We start from the raw sequence: 23,608 nt of genomic DNA on the forward strand, positions 1-23,608 counted from the left end.
ATTGTATCGAAAAATGGACATTGACCATCCAAGATATGGAAGCTAATAACCTTATAAATAATGCATGTATTCTTTTGACGTCTTTCTACCGCTGTAAAAAACGTCGTTGTCCAGCCCCTTCCTCTTCAGGAAACAACTTCATCAAAAAAACACAAGACACAAATAACAATGAATGGTTTAATATCACAGATTGATATTGATACTCAGGTTGAAATAATGTAGTCAATAATAATAATATCAGGCTAATAACAATAATGGTATCATAACATAATAATCATTTTAGTCAGTCACAAATATTTGTTTAATCACAGAGACCTTCAAAACATAAACGTTAAGTCTTTATCTCATCATATCAAATTAGTAGTAAAAATCATATCATTTTGATATCATTATTGTCATAATTGTGATATAATATATATATAATTATCTTTACCATTATCATAATTGGGCATAAATATACAAAAAAAACTATATTACAATAAATAAATAAATACAACCAAAATCCATAACTAACCTAGTTCATCTAAAATTTTAATTGCAAATTCACAGGGATGATCTTTTTGATATGCAACTATCTTGACCACGTTCAACCTACCAACTTATTAAAGCTTCCATGCTATTAGAAAAAGAAAGTCAATTACATTTTCAGTCTGTCTCGACAAACTAGCAGTCGACATTTGATGAAATATGCCACCACCTCCCATCAGCCAGACCAAGATTATATTAAGATCTGGAATAGCCATTATCATCAACTAACTTCACTGCAAAAGTTGGATAATAGTCATATTTTTTTACCAAAAATGGAACCTAGCAAGAAATCTATGGCAGTCCACTGATAGACATTCATTTTCTTACAAAAAAGAAATATATACTCAATGTAATTAAATCTAGGTAGCTTTAATCTTGTAGCCCACTGCACTAACAACAATGTTAAAGAAGATAATAAGCAAACGAAGTCAGTATTAAAAGTAAAACCTAAACTAAAAACAACCTACAGCTTGCATGTAAATCTGGCTATTGGCTTAACCATTCTTTAGATGCAATTTCACGGATAACAAAATTGCAAAAAATCCCGTATATTGTCCTATAAAATTCGATCAGTAGATACTAAAAGTACAAACACTTTTTCAATGAATCATTCAGCAATTCAAAAGAGATAAAATGATGAATGAAATTGGAATGTTTGTAAAGATTAGATAGGCCCTATCACTAACATGCATAGATAGATTGACAGTATCAGATATTATCATAGAATAGATTATCAACATAATCCTTTCAGAAAGAATGGACTTAAAGGCAAATTTTGAGTACCATAGTAAATACAATATATACATTTAAGTGAATAAATAATAGTGGTTCATTCAAACATATAACATTATAATGAGTCAAAATTATTCAATCTTCACATTATCAACCTTGACTTCATTAGACTCCTTTTTGTACCACATATGCAGCGATTTGATTGGATTGTATGGCAGCCAATCAGCTGATAATGTTTTGAACTATACTCAGATATGCTCAAATGGTACCACAAAAACCATCTATTGATTACTTACTACATTGTTATGAGAAAGTTTTAATACCATTTACAAGAAAGTAAACACTTGGACATGTGCTTATATGAGTATAACAAAAGAGGTGCGGGCATCAATAACCTATATAACAATAACAACCAAACCAAGATGTTTTGTAATATTGCACATAAAATTTAGAGAAAAGTTCAGAAATTTTGATTAAAGATATTACTGGTATCATGAGAATGGTAATTCCAACCTGGATGTTCAGCCTTTCACTTCTGTAAGTATCTAATTGCAGACAAACCATAAGTATTATTTGTATATTGAGAAGAAATAGGGTTGCACTCGATTGAACTTCAGCTTGATTCCATGAATCCCAAACATGCAGAATTAAAAAATCGAGTGCCAACATGGTAAAACATAGCTTTATCAGCTGAGGAAAACAATATTTAAGCTATTATAATAACTTGTAAGAAAATTTTATATCAGAACTAGACAGTAGAAACAGCATCCAGACAAAAACTACATTTTACAAACTAAATATAAGCTTCTATTAAGAACTTGGCACACTAATGGCAGTAGCAAAATGTACATTTATAATTTAATTGTTGCTCTTTCATCTAAATATTCTTTGATTGAATTTATTTAAAGTAATAGTCCCAGATGGATTTTTTAACCTCACAACATTTGATTGATAAAGAAGCATATCTAAAGCTGAAAATAAATGTTTTAGATACAAAATTTCAAACAAAATTCTGAGAGAATAAATTGGGCAAAACTTCAATCTGGGACAGTCACTTTAAAGTAAATAAGAAATGTTGTTGATAAAAACATTATAAAACAACAATATGTTTACTAGTGATATGGTTAATAAATAATAACAATAATAGATTGTGTTAACTTGAATTCTGTAGAATTGGTGTTAATGGTTGTTTGTAAACCCATGTGTCTTCTACTTTCTGAAAAAGCTGAAAAAAAAAATATAGATTATTTTAAACATCTACTCTTTGTCAAAAATAAAAGTTCAGCTTGTCACTTGTTATTACTAAATTTGTTTGGCCTTGCTAAATAACACTCCTGTGTAAAGGAACCAAAGAACTACTTATTATCCATGTAATAACAAACATATTTTCTGTATTCAAGGCATATAGCCACAATAAAATATAATCAAATTACCTTTGTAGGAAATTCCGTATTTGCTTCTTTTCTATGTCTTTCCCCTTCTCGTTGTTTGTCTTCAAGCTGAATAAATATAACATTAAATAAATTGAAAATACTGCCAGACAAGGTAAGAGTCAGCAAGTTCTAGAATAACTAAGGAATGTTCAGGTCATTCCTTATAGTGAAATCAACTCGAATACATGTTTAAATATTTATCTAAAATAGCAAAAAACTAAGGCACAAAATTGGCGCATAAATACATAACATTTTAACATAACGTTAATGAACTGATACTAACAATAGAGACGTCCTGAGAACATCCAGTCAGCAATAAGTAGGTCACCTATTTGTGGTCTATTGTTTACTGCTTGAAAGTTGACGGAGCGGCCACATTTAAAGTAGAATTATTGAAAGACGAGTTTGAAATAAGTCTAAAAATCATGATTTTGTTGATATTTGGAGAGTGCACATTCGAGGGAATTTGGAAAATACCGTAATCAGTGAAGTGTAGATTTCGGCTCTGGCCACGTCAATCAAACTCAATGATAAAAGTAGTCTGTTAAGGAGCAGAGCTTATATTTACATTCCGTTTACACAGATATAAACCGAATTCACGTGACCGCTGTTATCCAATCAAATTGCGTGATTACATATAATTATACTCACTAAATGTTTATGTTCTGTAGCTGTTTCAACATCACCTAAGCTTAAAGCTTTAGTCACATGTTGCCACAGTTTACGTGACTCATTATCATTCTGTAAAGTTTGTGGACGAACTCGCTTCTTCCATACTTTCAACTTCTGTACATCAATGGTTTTTGTTTCACCCTGATAAATATTATGTTACAAAAAATATATACTTTTTCATATTTTTTTTTTATTTTTAGTAGATGTATTGACAGAACAGTTAAGTTTGGAAATCACATCTACCCTACTGAACTCAATTTTGACTATAAGTATCATTTTCTGACATCCAGTTTTCCTTCAGTGACTTCAGTTTTAACTGTTATTATGAATTGTAAGAAATCAATGCAAATTTTAATGCTGAAAAGTGGTATACCTAAATGAAACTGAACTTTTCCGAAGTTGATATTTAGAAGACTCTTGCCCTAAATAAGTTGCTGAAATCAAAATTTCACCATCATTTTGATATAGTCCAACAATAACTTACATTTGCATAGTTGAAATCCAGATTAGCATTCCATTCTCCTTGTACTTTACACACAATATCTCCTGTATTACCATTCTTAACTTCAGCTGATACACGGTGTAATTTACCACCATAGAAAGGCTGCAACACAAAAATTGTCTTATTGAATGCATATTTCTAAATAATGATAATGTGCAATTTGCCATGGAAGAGATTTTCTCAACTCAAATTACCACCAGACCTTGACATGTTGACTGAGATTAGAACCCATGAACACTATTTGTTTGATGTAATCACATCATGTAAAGAACCAACACTGGCTGTGCTACAGAACCACAATTGATAATTTATACAAATTACACAAGACTTACCTTTGTATGAAAGACTACTGAAGATGTGACATTGCTTTGTGGACATGTTACAGTTATTTTATCACCCATTTCAACCCAAGGTACAGTTAATATAGATCTAGCATAGGCACTAGGTAAACTAAATATATATTCTTCATCATATTCTAATAGATGTAACCTCACTGGAATAAATGAAATGAAAATAGAGACATGCAACACAATACATATACAATGAGGGAAATTTTGCCAAGAGAGATTTCAAATAATTAACAGATGGAATTTCTAGCAGTAGGACTTATTATTTTGGAAGCTGGTACATTCTCTCCCTTTTGAGACACTTTTTACAGTTTGTACAAAAAACAAGATTGTTATTCAAACTTAACTCACGTTGAGCCAACAATCATGAAATGTCATATTCAACCTTTTTGGGTGGATGTAAAGTCATTCAATTCTCACTTTTCAAGACAATATTCAATGAAATATCTCAAACAAAAAACTGTCTTACATTTTGTCACATATTCAGTATTCAGTTTCTGATTTTTTCCTTCCTAAAAAGTCATTACAAAGCATGAATTCTATAAAAATTTACCTTTGCCAACCATGACCACACCAATTGACATTCCCATAAATTTAGATTTAGTCCAGATAGAAGCATTCATACATATCTTACGACTAGGACATTCAAAATAGAATGCAGACACTGAAATTGAAAAAAAGGCTTGTCAAAAATTCAAATTTCTTTAATAGTGCTTGAGATTCTTATTCCTGGTGGTTTAGATATTTTTTGCATTGATGAACATTCTTTGAACACATAATATTTTTGAAATGCAGTAGAAATCAATTATTCCATTCTTGCAGCAGATTTGATTTGAAATGTCAAGTGCTTTAACTGAGTTTTTGGACTATCTGATGTGTTACCTGGTGGATGATGTGAGACTTGTTCAGCACTATATATTAATCTCTCTGTTGATTTAGCTGTTGAATCATCAGTAACCTCATCAGCATCTTCCTCAGTTTTCTCTACTGGTATTTCCCATGAACAGTGAAATGTTTCTCCAATGATTGGGTTGTAGGGTTTCTTAGCCACTGATCCCTATAAAGAAAAATGATTTAGTTGTGCTCAAACTAATTTTCACTATTCAGATTTTTTGTCTTTACTATGTTTAATTAGTAGCAAAAGAACTTCATCTGTTTAAGAGTGACTTAAAAGAGAACCTATTCATAAAACACATCATTCCATAAAAACAAACAGCTCAAAAATCATATTTAATAAGGACTACAATATGAGGGAACTAAATTGTAGAGACATAGGAAGCCAGTATCAATATGTTCTATATTTACCTGTCGACCAGCATGAAATGATGTTAAATACCATTCTAATACAGCTAACATTCTAGATTCAGCATCACTTTTCTCAGGTATTCTGAAAAACATAATTTTGACATCTAAAGGATTTTTTTAGTCATATGGCTTCAAAAGGAAAATATTACTAATCCCACTATTAAGTAACAGTGTCTTATTTTCAAAATTGCAACACTCAAAGGTGCTATGAACTCTTCAATCAGAAATTGACTAAAATATTGATTAAATCATTGATTAAATCATTAATCTTACTTTAAAAACATATCAGGATGTGCCATACAATCAGCAAACATTTCTAATAAAGATCTTCTTTCTAATATAAATGTTGGTAAAACTACCTAAAAAATAACACATTTCCAATAAAGATCTTCTTTCTGATATAAATGTTGGTAAAACTACCTAAAAAATAACACATTTCCAATAAAGATCTTCTTTCTGATATAAATGTTGGTAAAACTACCTAAAAAATAACACATTTCCAATAAAGATCTTCTTTCCGATATAAATGTTGGTAAAACTACCTAAAAAATAAAACAATTCCAATAAAGATCTTCTTTCTGATATAAATGTTGGTAAAACTACCTAAAAAATAAAACATTTCCAATAAAGATCTTCTTTCTGATATAAATGTTGGTAAAACTACCTAAAAAATAAAACATTTCCAATAAAGATCTTCTTTCTGATATAAATGTTGGTAAAACTACCTAAAAAATAAAACATTTCCAATAAAGATCTTCTTTCTGATATAAATGTTGGTAAAACTACCTAAAAAATAAAGCATTTCCAATAAAGATCTTCTTTCTGATATAAATGTTGGTAAAACTACCTAAAAAATAACACATTTCCAATAAAGATCTTCTTTCTAATATAAATGTTGGTAGAACTATCTCAAAAATAAAACATTTCCAATAAAGATCTTCTTTCTAATATAAATGTTGGTAAAACTATCTCAAAAATAAAACATTTCCAATAAAGATCTTCTTTCTAATATAAATGTTGGTAAAACTACCTAAAAAATAACACATTTCCAATAAAGATCTTCTTTCTAATATAAATGTTGGTAAAACTACCTAAAAATTAAAACATTTCCAATAAAGATCTTCTTTCTAATATAAATGTTAGTAAAACTACCTAAAAAATAAAACATTTCCAATAAAGATCTTCTTTCTGATATAAATGTTGGTAAAACTACCTAAAAAATAACACATTTCCAATAAAGATCTTCTTTCTAATATAAATGTTGGTAAAACTACCTAAAAAATAACACATTTCCAATAAAGATCTTCTTTCTAATATAAATGTTGGTAAAACTACCTATAAAATAACACATTTCCAATAAAGATCTTCTTTCTAATATAAATGTTGGTAAAACTACCTAAAAAATAAAACATTTCCAATAAAGATCTTCTTTCTAATATAAATGTTGGTAAAACTACCTAAAAAATAACACATTTCCAATAAAGATCTTCTTTCTAATATAAATGTTGGTAAAACTACCTAAAAAATAACACATTTCCAATAAAGATCTTCTTTCTAATATAAATGTTGGTAAAACTATTCCCCACATACCTTAGTGAGATCCATGCCTAGTTTGAGTTGTGATAATAAATGTAAAATAATAGATTTATGTTCCTCAACACCATTTAATTCAGAATCAGTATACTCTGTTTCATCTTCGACTTCATCTTCATGGTTAATTTGTTCTATTGCTGGTATCACATCTTAACAAATAAATAAGATAAACAGATAGACATAGAAATATTATAACAGAGCCTATAAAAACATGTTGTTGTTACTCAGAGTTTCATGCTATGGGATCTTCAGACAAGTGGTCAAGATCGTATAGCGTGAAACTGAGTAATAATTTTTTAGGTCCTGTTTTAAAATTTCTATATCGTTCTACAATTGATGGATTGAGCACTAATCTAACAGTGAAAATATTTTATTGTTGTACAGATATACATATATTTAATGATCACCATTGCATTGGTGTTCTTTACAAGTGAAGACAATTAAGGTTAGTCCATCCAAAAAACATTGTGAACAATATCGCGGGTATACTAACAGTCAGTTTAAAAAACCTCATAAAATATCATACACAAGGTTTTATTTTTCTGTGGATATAAACAGAGAAAACTTGTTACTGTACTATAAAATGAGTTCTTGAGAGAGTAGGTCAGAGTACTTGAATTATTATACAAGGCTTAAATTGTGAAGGAATGAAAACAATGTGTAGGTGTAAAACAACTCCAATCTACTCCAACAATATACATCCACAAAGGGAGAATGATGTTGGCACTATCTACCAGTGTAAGTGATATAAAAATCCTAGAGTACTTACTGTCTTGTTTTGGTTCTGGACTATGTAAAGGAGCTGAAGTTATAGATGAATAACTTTCTACTGTAGAGTGAGTACTATGTATACTACTTGTTCTTCGTAAGGCTGAACTACAAAGATAAGATACAAATTTAAAATCTTTGACTTTAATTGACTAGAGCTCAACACAATGCGACCGACTAAAATCAGGACAGCACTTTCTGAACAGGATTGAAAACTAGTTTCAGGAGGTACATCATATTTATAATATTAAAAGTATGTTTTTTTGTTTAGGAGGTGTATTATATTCATATATAAATACTTTCAATTCTTAGTTTCATGTAGATGTTTATTTATAGGTGTATTCTATTTTATATTTATAATGTAAATACTTACAATGTTCTTTGTTTAGGAGGTGTATTATATTCTATATCTAATAAATGTTGTTTAGGAAGTGTATTAAAATTATAATATAAATACTTACAATGTTCTTTGTTTAGGAGGTGTAATCATGGCAGTAGGAGGTATATGGTGATGATGATTTGTAGATGCCTGAATAAGAAAACTTTCAGTTAATAACAAGTTCAGCTTTTAAGCTATAGTAGCTTAACTGAAATCAACGTAAAGAAATCCAATGTATATCTCCATCATTTTCATATGCATGAAAAATTGCTTTAAGTCAGAAAGTCACTTATAAAAAAAAATATACATATACCACATAACAGAAACATATTTAATATAAAGTATTTTACATACTACCCACCACCATTGAAAGACTGTCTAAAGATAATAAGTAATTTAATGTGAAGGTAATGGAAACCAGAAAGGGGTACAAATATTGTAATTCTTGGTCAAATTTAATATTCCAAAGGAGAGCTTCACAGATCTTTCTTTACGACAATTTGAAATTTAAAGGAGGATAAAATATTTCATCCTACAGTATATATATATTCCTTTTACAGGAAGTTAGTTTGGCCTTTCTGTATCAAAATAGTGAATTACAGTTTTGTATCCCCTTTCATTTGATAAATCTGTGAAGACTGTCAATATCCCAATCACCAAAAGGAATTCCATAAACACCTTCAAAGTAAGATAAAAGTAAAAGCTTATGATAATTGTCTATTTAAAGTAAATTTTATATGAAAAGCTGCAACCATGTTCCCCTGAGCTCAAAGCCAAGAAATTACTAGCCTCTTACTCTAAATGAAGAAGGCTTTCTATAAATAAACTGAAAGGAAAGAATGACAGCTACAACAACCTATGACATTTCCTCATTAAGTACCACAGGCAACCAAAATGTACATGCCAGATCTCAACAGAATAAGGTTGAACTGAACAAAACCAAAGGTTCAGGTTTGATATATGATGCTCCCTAAGCCTATATCCAAGAACTGATGTGGCTTCAGTCACTTTTGCTAACAACCAAAGCCTATTTCAATGCCTTTTGATCCATTAAAATTCATTCCATTGGTAAAATGTAGAAGACAAATTACCTGTTTAGCTTGAAGGATTTGAAGACACTGATGTAAACATTGCATAGTTGCTATGGATGTTGCTTTCAATAGCAACAGGTTCTGGAATTAAGAAATTCAAAACACCCATGTCTTAACTGTTTTCTACACAACTTGATTGTACAATTTACCTGTTACAGTTGTTTTCTTGAGGAAAAATACTAATTGAAATAATATGACTGGACTGGATTTCACATGTGCTTTCTACTTTGTTAGGTTATTACCAAGAGGTTTGGTCAAGGACTAGCAGAAAGGAAACAATGCTGTGTAACAGTAGAGTACTGTAGATTCTGTCAGTAAGAGATAATTAATGTATAAGTTGGTAAGTTGTGCCTGTATGTCCAAAAAGCTTACCAAGATGTTAATAGTATGGCAATATAACCATTTCTAAGCATATATAAGCAATCTGAATAAAATACATATTATACTTTGTGTTTCATTATACATTTATCTAAATTACATTACCAGAATACATTTATCTAAATTTCATTATACATTTATCTAAATTTCATTATACATTTATCTAAATTTCATTACACATTTATCTAAATTTCATTACCAGAATACATTTATCTAAATTTCATTATACATTTATCTAAATTTCATTACACATTTATCTAACTTTCATTACCAGTATACATTTATCTAAATTTCATTACCAGTATTCATTTATCCAAATTTCATTATACATTTATCTAACTTTCATTACCAGTATACCTTTATCTAAATTTCATTATACATTTATCTAAATTTCATTACACATTTATCTAACTTTCATTACCAGTATACATTTATCTAAATTTCATTATACATTTATCTAAATTTCATTACACATTTATCTAACTTTCATTACCAGTATACCTTTATCTTAATTTCATTACCAGTATTCAATTATCTAAATTTCATTACACATTTATCTAAATTTCATTACCAGTATACATTTATCTAAATTTCATTACACATTTATCTAAATTTCATTATACATTTATCTAAATTACATTACCAGTATACATTTATCTAAATTTCATTACCAGTATAAATTTATCTAAATTACATTACCAGTATACATTTATCTAAATTTCATTACCAGTATACATTTATCTAAATTACATTACCAGTATACATTTATCTAAATTTCATTATACATTTATCTAAATTTCATTATACATTTATCTAACTTTCATAACCAGTATACATTTATCTAAATTTCATTTCATTACACATTTATCTAAATTTCATTACCGGTATACATTCAATCTAAATTTCATTATACATATATCTAAATTTCATCATACATTTATCTAAATTTCATCATACATTTATCTGAAAGGGACAGGTACATAGTCTTCAAAAGTACTAGAAATGTACCAAAGTCGCGCAATTCCTTTAAAAATACATCAAACTAGGAATTTTACTCTCTATTTCTATATATGTCTTTTCCATATATCACAGAGTATCATAAAATGGCAGGTCATCTTTTTAACTTTAACAACCACAGCAGAATCATTCTCATACACAGTGATTTGACCTTGAATCATATTCAACCAATCTTTTTTTTTCTGTTATCTCCAAAAATAGGTCAAACTGTGAGCCACATCTAAACATTGGCTTGATGTGTTTTTGAAAAACATAACTCTAGTTATAGTTATAAAAATATTGTAAAACAAAATATGTCATATAATGCTGTATTTTCATCAAATTGCTTATTATGAAGAGATCAGGAACGAAAAAGCAGTGATTTATAAGTGAACAACTTACCTTATCCAAACTTGTTAAATATTCACCAGATTTCGGTAAATCCTGTAAAAAACGACAATAAACCTGTTTTTTTTACAAGTCATCAACATATCATAATACATGTTTTGTAAATCTACCACAAAATAATTTTCAATTTCATAGTATTATCCATCCTATTCATATTTTCAATCTTTATGTTAATTTTCTTGTTTTTTGTTAAAGGGATAGATGCACTGTTTTGGTGGGTTGTTTTGAGTGAAACTAAGAATTTCTTTCTCTATTTGTATAGATGTCTTTTCTATATATGGCAGAGTCTCAAGGATAGAAGACTCATCTTTTTTAACTTTCAAACGCAGATAATTCTGATACACATGGATAAGAAGGCTCAAATTTCAACAGTGAACTGTGAACACTATTACTGATTAGCTAAGCTAAAATATAATGTAAAAGAACATGAGAGAACATTACCTCAATTCTTGTATCTAAACTTCTAGAATAATCTTCTACTTCTATTAAATATTCCTTAGCTTCTAATAAGGTATCAGGGGAAACTGATTGATCTATATTACTGGTTTTTCTATGGGACCTAGTGCTGTAACATATTATATAAGTTCTATTTATGAATATTTAGTTGCAGATGGTAATATCCAATTTTGATGTTTCAACCAATATTATCCTTAGCATTTCAAAACTGTTCCATAAGGTTTTTTATTTGTTTATTGTTAAATTAGACTAAAATCTGTTCTAAAACTTAAACTCAGCATAATCCTCACCCATTTCTATCGCATTGAAAATATGTGGACAATAAGACATGCTTTCAGTAGTTATAAGACTCAAAATGGCTGCCCATCATAGTTCAACCACAACTAGATTTCATATTCATTTAAGTAATAATTATTAGTAGACTTTAGATGACTTAATATAATTAAGATAATTTGTATATCATAGTGAAGGCCTGTGCAACTTACGGATGATTTCGTGCGGCCCGTGGAATCATGTTAAATTTGAGGGAAATCTGACCCGCGAGCAATGCTTCGTTTGCTCTTGTCACTGTCAATGCTGCTCGTATATTGTTGCTACCTATTCTGATATCGAAACCCTTTATATCCGAGCTGTTATTTCAAAGTATGACGTCAAAATGAATCTAACCAATCAAATCATGTTTCTCATTGTTTATTCTATAATTCATTGATGGTTGGTTACGTAGCCTACTCACATCCCTCAAATGTGGCCCGAAAGGTTACACAGACTTGTCATAGTAGGTCAATTTTGATAAAATAAATTTTTCCACAACACTAAAGTGAAATATAATGGTTTTCACTGTGTATAGGTTCAAATACAATTAAAAAGGTCTAAGTAACAAACATACCTAACAACGACTGGGGTATGATGTAGGTTCTCATTAGAACTAGTATGAGGTCTAATAGTTGTTGGGGTACCTTCTAATACAGGTGTTCCAGTAGGCACTACAGAATGCTAAAATCAAGCAAAACAACAGTAGGTGATAAGAGTTGTAAAATGCTTCAAACAAAAAAACAGGGCACAGTTACAACCACATCTCCATATCATGTCCCATGTCTGCATCAATGTCAATCGTTTCAAAACGTGGGGAGCAAACTTATTACTGGTATTCGAGTCTTTATTCCTTAATTACAAACATAAAATATCAAAAATAAATACCTGTGCTATGGTAGCTGTATGATATTCTGATGTAGAGCGAAGTCTATCAATCCATTGTTGTCTTTCCCTAGCATCTGATGCTGAAAATAATTATATTATGTTAGAAAAACACAAAACATGTCCAAAACTATTAATGTTTCCCTTAGTACATAAACCTTGCTATTAGGGACAGAGATAACAGATATTCATGGCGTCTTAAGAATGGTCAAATTGTTTTGATAAAATTAAGTACAATCCCATCAGTTTAAAGTTGTAAACTATCAGTTGTTAGATTCTTTTTAACAGAAGGATAACAATTCCTCCTGTTCTATATATATTATGTAGTACCTCTCAGTCTATAAACATCTCCATTGGCAGCATTGACAGTAAAAGTTTGAGAATCTTCATCTGATGGTGAAATAACAGACGCCTGAAAAATAATTGAAATAATGTAGTTCAGAAAATAATTCTTGTATGCCAGATGCTGAAAGGAATATAGAGACTGTCAAAGCGTTTTTCTCCAATTTTAGCATGTTCAAGATTAAAATGTCCAGCTGCAGCCATTGTTCTATAAATCAAGATTTAATTCTGTGCAAGAGACTTAAATCAGGAAAACCATTTCATAAGAACAAGTATTTTCTTCCAAAAATTTGATTCGAAACACATGCCGCAAAAATAGAACAGGGGGCAAATAACTTACAGCCAAATGAATAGCTCCCCTAGGCCGTTGTTTCTTGTGTTCTTCTTTCTGAAATATAACATTCAACATTTTTATTCATTAATCAAATAAAACAAAGATAAATCAGAATCAAAGAAGCTTTAAATGTAGATTAACTAGATATTGACATTCTGGAAATGTATTTAGAGCTTAATCAAGCAAATAAAATACAATTATCCCCCTTTACTGAAATGGTGCTAATTTAAAATTCAATCTGAACATAAGCCTATTCAAGAGAAAGGCAAAGGTGTGACTATGACACTAAATGTGTAGAAAATGAAATAATCACCTCAAAATATTCCAAGAAACCAGAATCTGGGTCTAAAACAAACCATCGATATTGCCATCCTTTCATGACATTAGTATACTTAAATAACTGGCCCTCTAATGCTTGCCTGAAAAAATAAATTTATGTCCTAATATAAGAAGAATTATAGAAAAATATACATATAACCAACGCCCTAACAATTATATACTCAGTTACAAAATTGGGATGAAAAATGCAGAAAGAAAGAAACAACTATAAGGTATATTACAAGTACAACAAGTTCAGTTCACAATCAAGGATCCTTGGCCAAACCTTTAGGCATTGATATTTCCTGAAATTATCCATACCCATTTACAGCTGGGTCGACTGGAATTATGAGTGAAGATGACTTGTTGAAGGTCATCAGACTTTCACACATCAGAAAAGCAAATGTAACCAAGTAAATGACATCATGTAAAGAACCAACTCTCTAATCATATGTGCTATACAATCTCATGTAAACATACTTTCTATTGTGCTGTTAATTTCATACCTTGGAGACATTTTTTTTTCTTCTTCTGTTTCAAATTCCTATAAAAAAAATGACAGTCAATAATTTAGGGTTTAATGTATGCCTTTAGGTCACATGAAACAAGCTTAGATCAATATTTCTCGGTTTACAATAAAAACACACAATCAAACATTGTAAAATTGCATGAAAATTAAAAAACCTAGCCAATGTGTCGATGAAAACAATGTTATGAGTGATTTGACACACCATTTCAATATTTCACATCACTTAAAAGGGAACAAAAACTTAACAATAATATATAATATATATAATCTTTGCAATGCTGAACAGGAGGAAGGCTGAAAAATTATGTTATACTGGATGTATACAACCCCTGTGGTCTCGTGGTCACAGAGTTGTATTACCTGCATGTGTGTACACCCCCAGCCAGGTCTGCTCTATTTATAGAATGACATGTCATAATGTGTTACATAAAAAGGCCTACACTGGTCTGAACTAAAGAAATATAGGAATAGGTCATAATTATAGGATTTATTCAAAATGGTTTATTGTAGGTCTATTCCTTTATTAGTCCACACGAACCCTCGGATGTATTCTTAGTTTATATAAAGTCTATAAACATCAACACTGTCGTGGAATAATGACAACACTGATGTTCAATAAGAAGGAGAAAATAGCTTACATTACATGTCAGCACATCAATATCTGGTGATAAAATGTCGTCTGACACACCCACCTGAGCTCTCTGCATCACCGCCATTACTTGTAATCTTTCAGTCTCGGTCAAACTTGATAAATCCGGCAGTGCAAAGGTCGTGTTCGTCAAATTTCTCTCAGTGGCAGCCATGTTGATCACGTTACTTCTTTCAATCAAAACATTCAGTCAAGTTTTTACAGAAAAACACTCTACGACTAACGCCAAAAATATCTCATAAAATGACTTTTAATTGGTTACAATGGAAAATAGATTTACATAGTAATAAGAGATAGTTCTATGATTTGATAATACTTTGAACAAAAACAGGTCTACTCTTATCGGAATTTGAAATATTCGAGATATTTTGCGTACAACAACTTTAAGTCAACTTCGATTGCAAGTGCGGTGTGGTGTTAAAATTTACAATTCTTCAGTAAGTAATGAAACGAAATTATTCAAGAAAAGTGGTCTGGAAACGGTTTTTATATATCTGTTTATTTATATTTAGTATAATGATACGAGCCTTACTAGGGGTAGGAAGTACAGGCCTATGCTCTGTCTTCTGGCGCAACTGATTTTAAGGAGTTTAATGCGTAAATATCTTTTCGTTGTACTTTCGATGTAAATTGTCTGAACACTTGCTTTATCATCGAATGGACCAGTTGACATAAACCTATCCGTTTCACTTCTTATAGAACTAAAATCAAATCATAGAGGCCAAAGCTTCAAAAACCTTTGTAGTCTAATCTATTTAGTCTAAACTTATTTCTTTGGTACAATTTCGTATTTCCGTCTAAAAATATTATCAGAGTATGTTAGCAAGAGGAAGCTCGAACTATATCATATTTCGAATACTGGTTCTAACATGGTCTTATTAACCCCGAAGAAGTGATGAATGAGGGCGTGGTTCGATGCTTGACATGGTTGTTCCCGGATCCTCCTGGGCCACCAGGTCCACCGGGACCACCAGGTCCACCTGGGGCACCGGGGCTACCTGGATAACCAGGCCTTCCTCCTGGATTGCCGGGTCCACCTGGATAACCAGGCCTTCCTCCTGGACTGCCGGGTCCACCTGGGTAACCAGATCCTCCTGGACTTCCGGGTCTGCCTGGAAAACCGGATCCTCCTGGGCCACCAGGTCCACCGGGACCACCAGGGGTGCCGGGGCTACCTGGATAACCAGGCCTTCCTCCTGGATTGCCGGGTCCACCTGGATAACCAGGCCTTCCTCCGGGCCCTCCAGGTCCACCTGGATAACCAGGTCTTCCTGAGCCACCAGGTCTACCAGGTCCTCCTGGACTTCCGGGTCTTCCTGGGTAACCCGATCCTCCGGGTCCTCCTGGACTTCCAGGTCTCCCTGGATAACCAGATCCTCCTGGACTTCCTGGTCTTCCCGGATTACCTGACCCTCCTGGACTTCCGGGTCTTCCTGGGTAGCCCGATCCACCGGGTCCACCAGGGTTTCCTGGATAGCCAGGTCTTCCTGAGCCACCAGGTGTACCAGGTCTTCCTGGACTTCCGGGTCCTCCTGGATAACCAGGTCTTCCTGAGCCACCAGGTCTACCGGGTCCTCCTGGACTTCCAGGTCTCCCTGGATAACCAGATCCTCCTGGACTTCCTGGTCTTCCCGGATTACCTGACCCTCCTGGTCTTCCGGGTCTTCCTGGGTAACCCGATCCACCGGGTCCTCCAGGTCCACCAGGGTTTCCTGGATAGCCAGGTCTTCCTGAGCCACCAGGTCTACCAGGTCCTCCTGGATAACCAGACCCTCCTGGACCTCCGGGGCCACCTGGATAACCTGATCCTCCGGGCCCTCCAGGTCCACCAGGGCCACCTGGATAACCAGGTCTTCCTGAGCCACCAGGCCTACCAGGTCCTCCTGGACTACCGGGCCTTCCTGGATAACCAGATCCTCCTGGACTACCGGGCCTTCCTGGATAACCAGATCCTCCTGGACTTCCGGGTCTTCCTGGGTAACCCGATCCTCCGGGACCTCCAGGTCCACCGGGGTTTCCTGGATAGCCAGGTCTTCCTGAGCCACCAGGTCTACCAGGCCCTCCTGGACTTCCGGGTCCTCCTGGGTAACCCGATCCTCCGGGTCCTCCAGGTCCACCAGGGTTACCTGGATAACTAGGTCTTCCTGAGCCACCAGGTCTACCAGGTCCTCCTGGACTTCCGGGTCCACCTGGGTAACCAGATCCTCCTGGACCTCCGGGACCACCTGGGTAACCTGATCCTCCTGGCCCTCCGGGTCCACCAGGGCTACCTGGATAACCAGGTCTTCCTGAGCCACCAGGTCTACCAGGTCCCCCAGGACTTCCGGGTCTACCTGGGTAACCAGATCCTCCTGGACTTCCTGGTCCACCTGGGTAACCAGATCCTCCTGGACTTCCTGGTCCTCCGTTTCCACCAGAACCATCATTTCCGTTGTACCCTCCATAAGACCATTGACCATTTCCGTTGTTGTTTCTGCCAGGGTTTCCATTAGAATTTCCAGGATTTCCATTAGAATTTCCAGGATTTCCATTAGAATTTCCATTCTGTCCATTGTTATTTCCATACTGACCATTGGTGTTTCCATTTTGTCCATTGGTATTTCCATTCTGACCATTGGTATTTCCATTCTGACCATTGGTATTTCCATTCTGTCCATTTGGATTTATTGGAGCATTTGGATCTAAACATGCTTGTTGAGAAGGATTGTATTCAGTTCCTGCTGGACAAGCAATTATGAAAGGAATGTTATTTGCACAATTCAGAAACCGAGTGGGATCATCTGGGTGTGGAAATAGTCCCTCTGGTTGAGGACAACTCTGACCGCTGAAGCATGTTACAAATTCAGCTGTATTACAAATTAGTAGATTATTGTCAAATCTGTTTCCTTCGCCACAATATTCGCGGGTATAAAGTCCACGTTCATCACATTTGTAGAAGTAATTGCAGTCGGAAGGATCTTCAAATGATCCATGGCTTGGACACCGAAAACTTAAACCGTTGGTAACCAATCCTAAAAAAAATATGATTCAACTGAAACTTATATGTACAATATAACATCAAAACCTATGATCGTTTATTTAATGTAAAATTTGTATGTTTGAAATTAATACCTGAAGAAAATATCCCCGGATTGCAGTTCAGCATCTATTGTAATTCTGTGGAAGTATAGTCTAAGTTTATCACAAAAAGTGAAAGAAATATCAAACTATCACAGTAAAAAATTAAAACCAATTAAAATTATAGGAGTATAATTAATTATATGATAACCATCTATAACATTTTACATTAATCCTTTGCCAGTGCTCCTATTGAAATAGTTGCTGGAAAGTAACATTTTACTTTTTATCACTTATATTCTGATGCCTGTACCAGTGCTTCTTAATCCATAATCATAGGAGGATATATTTCGTGACATATTTGCAGCAGACGTATGTTATTCAAACCCATTTTTTTAAGCACATATAAAATTTCAGAAGAACTTACCTAAACAGATTAGTAAGCTGAATAATAGCCTCATTTCAGAAGAAATAAGGCACCTGAAATATAGAGCAATATCGTTCATTTATGAACTCGGTAATGCGAAGCAGTTAAATATTATTAGACAGTCACAAGCGATGGTTACATCAAGTGGTGGAGCAGAAATTCGGTAAGATCGTACTATGGGGCTTTCTATTAGAAGCACATAATCAATTTTATCGGTCAGCGATACTGCAAAAACCAAAATGATCTTAGCTTTCTTGCGAACAACTTATCCTAATTTAAGTTCTAAAGATACAAGAATGAACGATACTTACAATTTCAGCCTGTCAGGGTTATCCGAATAGATCGAGGATGAGATTTGATTTCATTAACACTTCTAGTGCTTTTATACTTTGTTTAGGACACATTTTAAAAAATAGCATCTGACCTGTTTTGAAAGTCACTGTATGCAATAATCTTACTTAAATTCTTGCTTTAAGATCCTGTTATTTTTAATAACACAACTTTCATCTGAAACAGCAAACATTTTCATCATGCCATCATGGGTTAGGTCGGTGAGGAGAAAATTATGGACAAGCACTCCGTGTATCAATTGTATCAATTACTTTCCAAATGGATTCAAACGATTTCATGATTTTGACCTATACAGTAGAGTGGGTGTCGCAGATCATGCTAATTTTTCGAAACACCCGATGGTTTTTTTTCTTTACTATTATACAACTTTTAGTCTCGATTTTGCCAAGCTTTTGGCTCGATTTTGATTAACGGAATTGTCTTGCTTGTATGGGTTTATATTGAATAACCTCCACTGTGTTCGGACCATGGCAACTGTGTATCAAGATCAGCTTTAGACAGCACGAGATGGAGATTTTTAGTATTGGTCCGTGTGTTGTGCTGGAATACAACTGAATTAGGAAGTAAGTGTGGTCATATTAAAATGACGCCAGAGCTTGTATATTGGGACTTTTAGTACATGAATCGAGTAGTGTACCTAAGGCAGAAATATTGCATGCTTTAAATGCAGTTTTTTTTAAAAGTTAATTGAAAATTGTTTTGAAACGTCAAACATGTTGGCACATTCTTTGCTGTCATTCTCTGTAGTGTACAGTTTGTAGTTTCTATCGTGTCCTTTAAAAACATCTACCTACCGAGAACATCACACATTTCTTTCAAAAGTAATCGTTGATTTTTGTCAAATCTGAGTTCTCAATGAGCTTAGTTTAGTGTTGCATGTCGGGGCCGTGGCTGCGCGAGTGAGGGTAGAGAGGGCGCTAAAAACTGGTTTGTATCCCCAACTGTAATTTTTTATATAATAAGTTAAACGTTCCTGGTTTAGACGATCTGGACGATGATACAAAATTAGTAAAACTATTCTCATCTCCAAGACTATGCGCACCATTTATAACTAGTGCATTTGAATTGAGACGTAAAACATCATTTGTATGATTAAAACGTGTGTAAATATTTAAACCTTACCCTTCTGATAATTCCATTTCATTACAAATATATCGGGACATTTCATTACGAAAATCATAAAGTATTCAATTTAAAGTGACATGTAGGTCCAAGAGGCCGTGTGGTTATAGTCTTTTTATATTTATGTAAATAAATTTGCTAATTCTTTTACCATATATCACTATAATAAACACATTTTCTATTCTATTCTATTCTATGTAACCCACTTCATATTTTACAAATTTGAAAATGTATAAACAAAAAATGCGTCAGAATACGCCAAATAAATCCAATTGATCGCAAAGTTTTTCAGGAGAACCCTCTCAGACGCTCTATGACTGAGAGACTTGCGACTTTGACGCGTCAACAGAGTTGCCGCAATGTGAATTCAGCCTCGAGAGTTGTCCCCCAATTGAGTCAGTCTCGAAAGTCTGGCGCCGCCACTGTCGGAGGGACTGGTCTTTCGGTTTGGGGCAATAATCCGAAGTCACATAATTATGCTACTGTCTGTACCATATTAGGACCTCTCTGTCGTTTGGAATTTGTTTCATTGTCAAGGGCTACAGATTCCAAGTATCCCTCTGTGTATATTCAGTACTTTTTGTATCGGGTTACCATGACCAAGTGAAATATCCAAACAGTAAATATTACAGGGTAGAAGAATTTGTAACCAATTCTTGTTGGCATGTTTTACTAAATATACTGTTTGGTTGGTAAATATGACTTCAAGGAGTTAATTTATTTAGTAGATTAGGTTTAACTACGCTTACTATTTTTTTCGCTGCACTAATGTCAAACTTTGTGATATTTAGCAGCGACTTAACACGGAAGCACGAAAATGAAAAACAGGTTAATAGCTGTCCATTGAAGGAATGAAATTTCAAAGAGAACACCTGACAAAAAAAAACAGTATAGATAACACCATATATACTGGTTAATCCTAGCTTTTATACCCACTAGCTTAAAGGGATTGTAAAGAGGTTTTCTTAAAAGTTTATATGTGTATGGGGGACGCTGGTAGCAATTATACTATAAACTAAGTGATTGATGACGTCACTAATCGCGAAGGGCATTATTTGATAAAGAATTTTTTGCGATTAGTGGCGTCATCAAACACTTATTTTTTGTAGGAACCAAAGCCGTCTGACTGAAAATTGGAATAGTGGAAATTGATGCTATCAATGTACCCAATACACTTGAAAAAATTCAAAAATCTCCTGTCAGGTCCAACAAAGATCGGGCAGTTTGCAATGAAGAGTTTTAGACCACACATTTTCGATGGATCTTAAATGTGTACAGTTTCTAGGACACGGAACCTCGGTTCATTGTCCAAATTGAACAACTAGACGCTATGTCCATGACAACCCTTTGACCTGCATTGCTGAAGATGGAAATTTGTTGGAAAATCAGTCAATATCATCTCGATCTAAGCAGAATATATTAAGTGGGTAAGCGTTGAGAGGTAGGCTCAGATAGCTTAAGTTGAAGGCCAAAATTATTTATTGGAGAAAGAAAAAAAATATGTTACAGAAACATTAAATTTACATCACAGATGACACATGGTAATTTACATTTCCCTTTTACATTTCAGATACGTTAGTAATTTACATTTCACCTCTAACTGACTTTGGCTATTTGCATTAAAGAGAGGATATTAAAAACAATTCACTAACGTTAGTAGTTTGCATTTCAGAAAGGATACTATTTACATTTCAAATACATTTATTTAGTAATGTTCATTTTAGAAAAGTAAGTAATTTACATTTCAGAAAAGTTACTACTTATTTACATTTCACATTGTACTACTTCTTGTTTAATGACTTATACCGTCAAATTCTCTACAATAAAAAAATTGACACCTCCGCTATTGTATATCAACGTTAAATATTTATAACTGGAATCTGTGAAATCAGAAATCAGAGTCATTAGTTATTTACATTTCAGTTCAGTGAAATTAATTATTAGTTCAGAGATAAGTTATTTACACTTCAGAGACGTTAGTAATTTACATTTCATACAAGTTAGTAGACATTAGAAATTAATTTCGAGTAAATTGGATTTTATTTCTATTTCAATGCATTTAACAATCTGCTTGTATGCCGTTCAGACTAGTAAGTGATCAAAACATGAAGTTAGCTAATTGTTTGTATTCACTAAAGGTAACAACTGAATTTATATTGATGCAAGAAACACAAGACAAGAAGCACAATGATGAAAACCAAAAATAAACAAATTTTGGAGAAAAATGTTTCAGTAACATATTCGTATGGGAATGTATGGACAGTCGTCTTAATCACCAGCACCTCCTCCCATTCCACCCATTCCACCCATTCCGCCCATACCTCCCATTCCACCCCTTCCACCTGGACTTCCACCTTGACCTCCAGGATTTCCACCCCCACCTCGTCCCCCAGAGTTACCACCTTGACCTCCTGGGTTTCCACCTGAACCTCCAGAACTTCCACCTTGACCACCTGGGTTTCTACCCGGGCCTCCTGGTTGACCACTTTGAGGGCAGCTTTGTCCCTGACCCCTTCCTCCATTTCCGCCTCTGCCACCAGAACCACCTGGTTGGCCACCATTTCCGCCTTGTCCACCTGGTTGGCCACCACTCCCTCCTTGACCGCCTGGCTGACCACCGCTTCCGCCTTGTCCACCTTGGCCGCCAGATGGTGATTCTCCTGGCCATCCACCATTTCCTCCTTGACCACCCTGGCCACCACTTCCACCTTGCCCACCTTGCTGACCACCATTTCCGCCTTGTCCACCTGGCTGACCACCATTTCCGCCCTGTCCACCTTGACCACCAGATGGTGATTCCCCTGGCCATCCCCCATTTCCACCACTTCCGCCTTGTCCACCAGGTTGACCGCCATTTCCGCCCTGTCCATCTTGACCACCAGATGGTGATTCTCCTGGCCATCCACCATTTCCTCCTCGACCACCACTTCCACCTTGTCCACCTGGTTGACCGCCACTTCCGCTTTGTCCACCTTGACCACCAGATGGTGATTCTCCGGGCCACCCACCATTACCCCCTTGACCACCACCTTGACCATCTTGACCAAACTGTCCACCACTTTGACCTTCTTGTCCGCCTTGGCCCGGTGGAGCATTTGGGTCCACGCATTCTTTCTTTTCGGCATCAAATTGGGTAGTTACTGGACAGTCCATGATGTAAGGAATGTTGTTGTTGCAGTCTAGATATTTGGTTGGATCATCATCTATAGGAAATAACCCTTCTGGTTCGGGACAGCTCTTTCCACTGACGCATTCGACGTACTCGGCAGTATTGCATTGTTTTATATTCTTGTCGAACATTGTACCATCCGCACATTTCTCTTTGACGCCTGTAAGGCTTTCATCGCATGCCATAAATGAGTCACATTCTCCCGGGACTTCGAAAAGACCTGGACTTGGACATTGGAAACATGTTGTCGGGATTAGCAAACCTTAAAAATGAAAAGAAGAATATATGAAAAGTTTTCCACAGTAACAGCGAAAGATATAATTTTTTTTATACCTTTTAACAGTTGGTTAGCTCTCCGTAATGTAACAATGGAAATCCCAGATCGAGACCATGTGTAATGACAAACCATACTTTGAGTACGTTAATGAAACTTAACTAATTTGTCTCATTTTGATAGTTAGCAATCATAGGTGTCCATTGTTACACAAGCTGCGCACTGATACCAAATCAACTTTCTTATTTTTGCAA

General features: G+C 34.2%; 2 protein-coding genes across 2 annotated transcripts; both read right to left on the minus strand.

The window, feature by feature from the left end:
- Nucleotides 1-2,413: 2,413 nt before the first annotated feature.
- LOTGIDRAFT_152778 (hypothetical protein) lies at nucleotides 2,414-13,877 on the minus strand (the record flags this gene model as incomplete). Its single annotated transcript, XM_009053294.1, has 21 exons — nucleotides 2,414-2,485; nucleotides 2,694-2,759; nucleotides 3,345-3,506; nucleotides 3,850-3,969; nucleotides 4,200-4,360; nucleotides 4,768-4,878; nucleotides 5,097-5,271; nucleotides 5,520-5,601; nucleotides 5,793-5,878; nucleotides 7,110-7,261; nucleotides 7,882-7,988; nucleotides 8,342-8,409; nucleotides 9,351-9,431; nucleotides 11,127-11,168; nucleotides 11,574-11,697; nucleotides 12,074-12,217; nucleotides 12,475-12,581; nucleotides 12,786-12,865; nucleotides 13,113-13,194; nucleotides 13,465-13,512; nucleotides 13,772-13,877. Coding segments are annotated over 21 exons (2,176 nt in total), but the record flags the coding sequence as incomplete, so codon positions are not given.
- Nucleotides 13,878-16,246: 2,369 nt separating this feature from the next.
- LOTGIDRAFT_59315 (hypothetical protein) lies at nucleotides 16,247-16,954 on the minus strand (the record flags this gene model as incomplete). The annotated part of the gene is made up of 2 exons (XM_009053083.1): nucleotides 16,247-16,531; nucleotides 16,847-16,954. Coding segments are annotated over 2 exons (393 nt in total), but the record flags the coding sequence as incomplete, so codon positions are not given.
- Nucleotides 16,955-23,608: the final 6,654 nt, after the last annotated feature.

Source organism: Lottia gigantea (genome assembly GCF_000327385.1).
Source record: "Lottia gigantea unplaced genomic scaffold LOTGIsca_2, whole genome shotgun sequence".
Lineage (NCBI taxonomy): Eukaryota > Metazoa > Mollusca > Gastropoda > Lottiidae > Lottia > Lottia gigantea.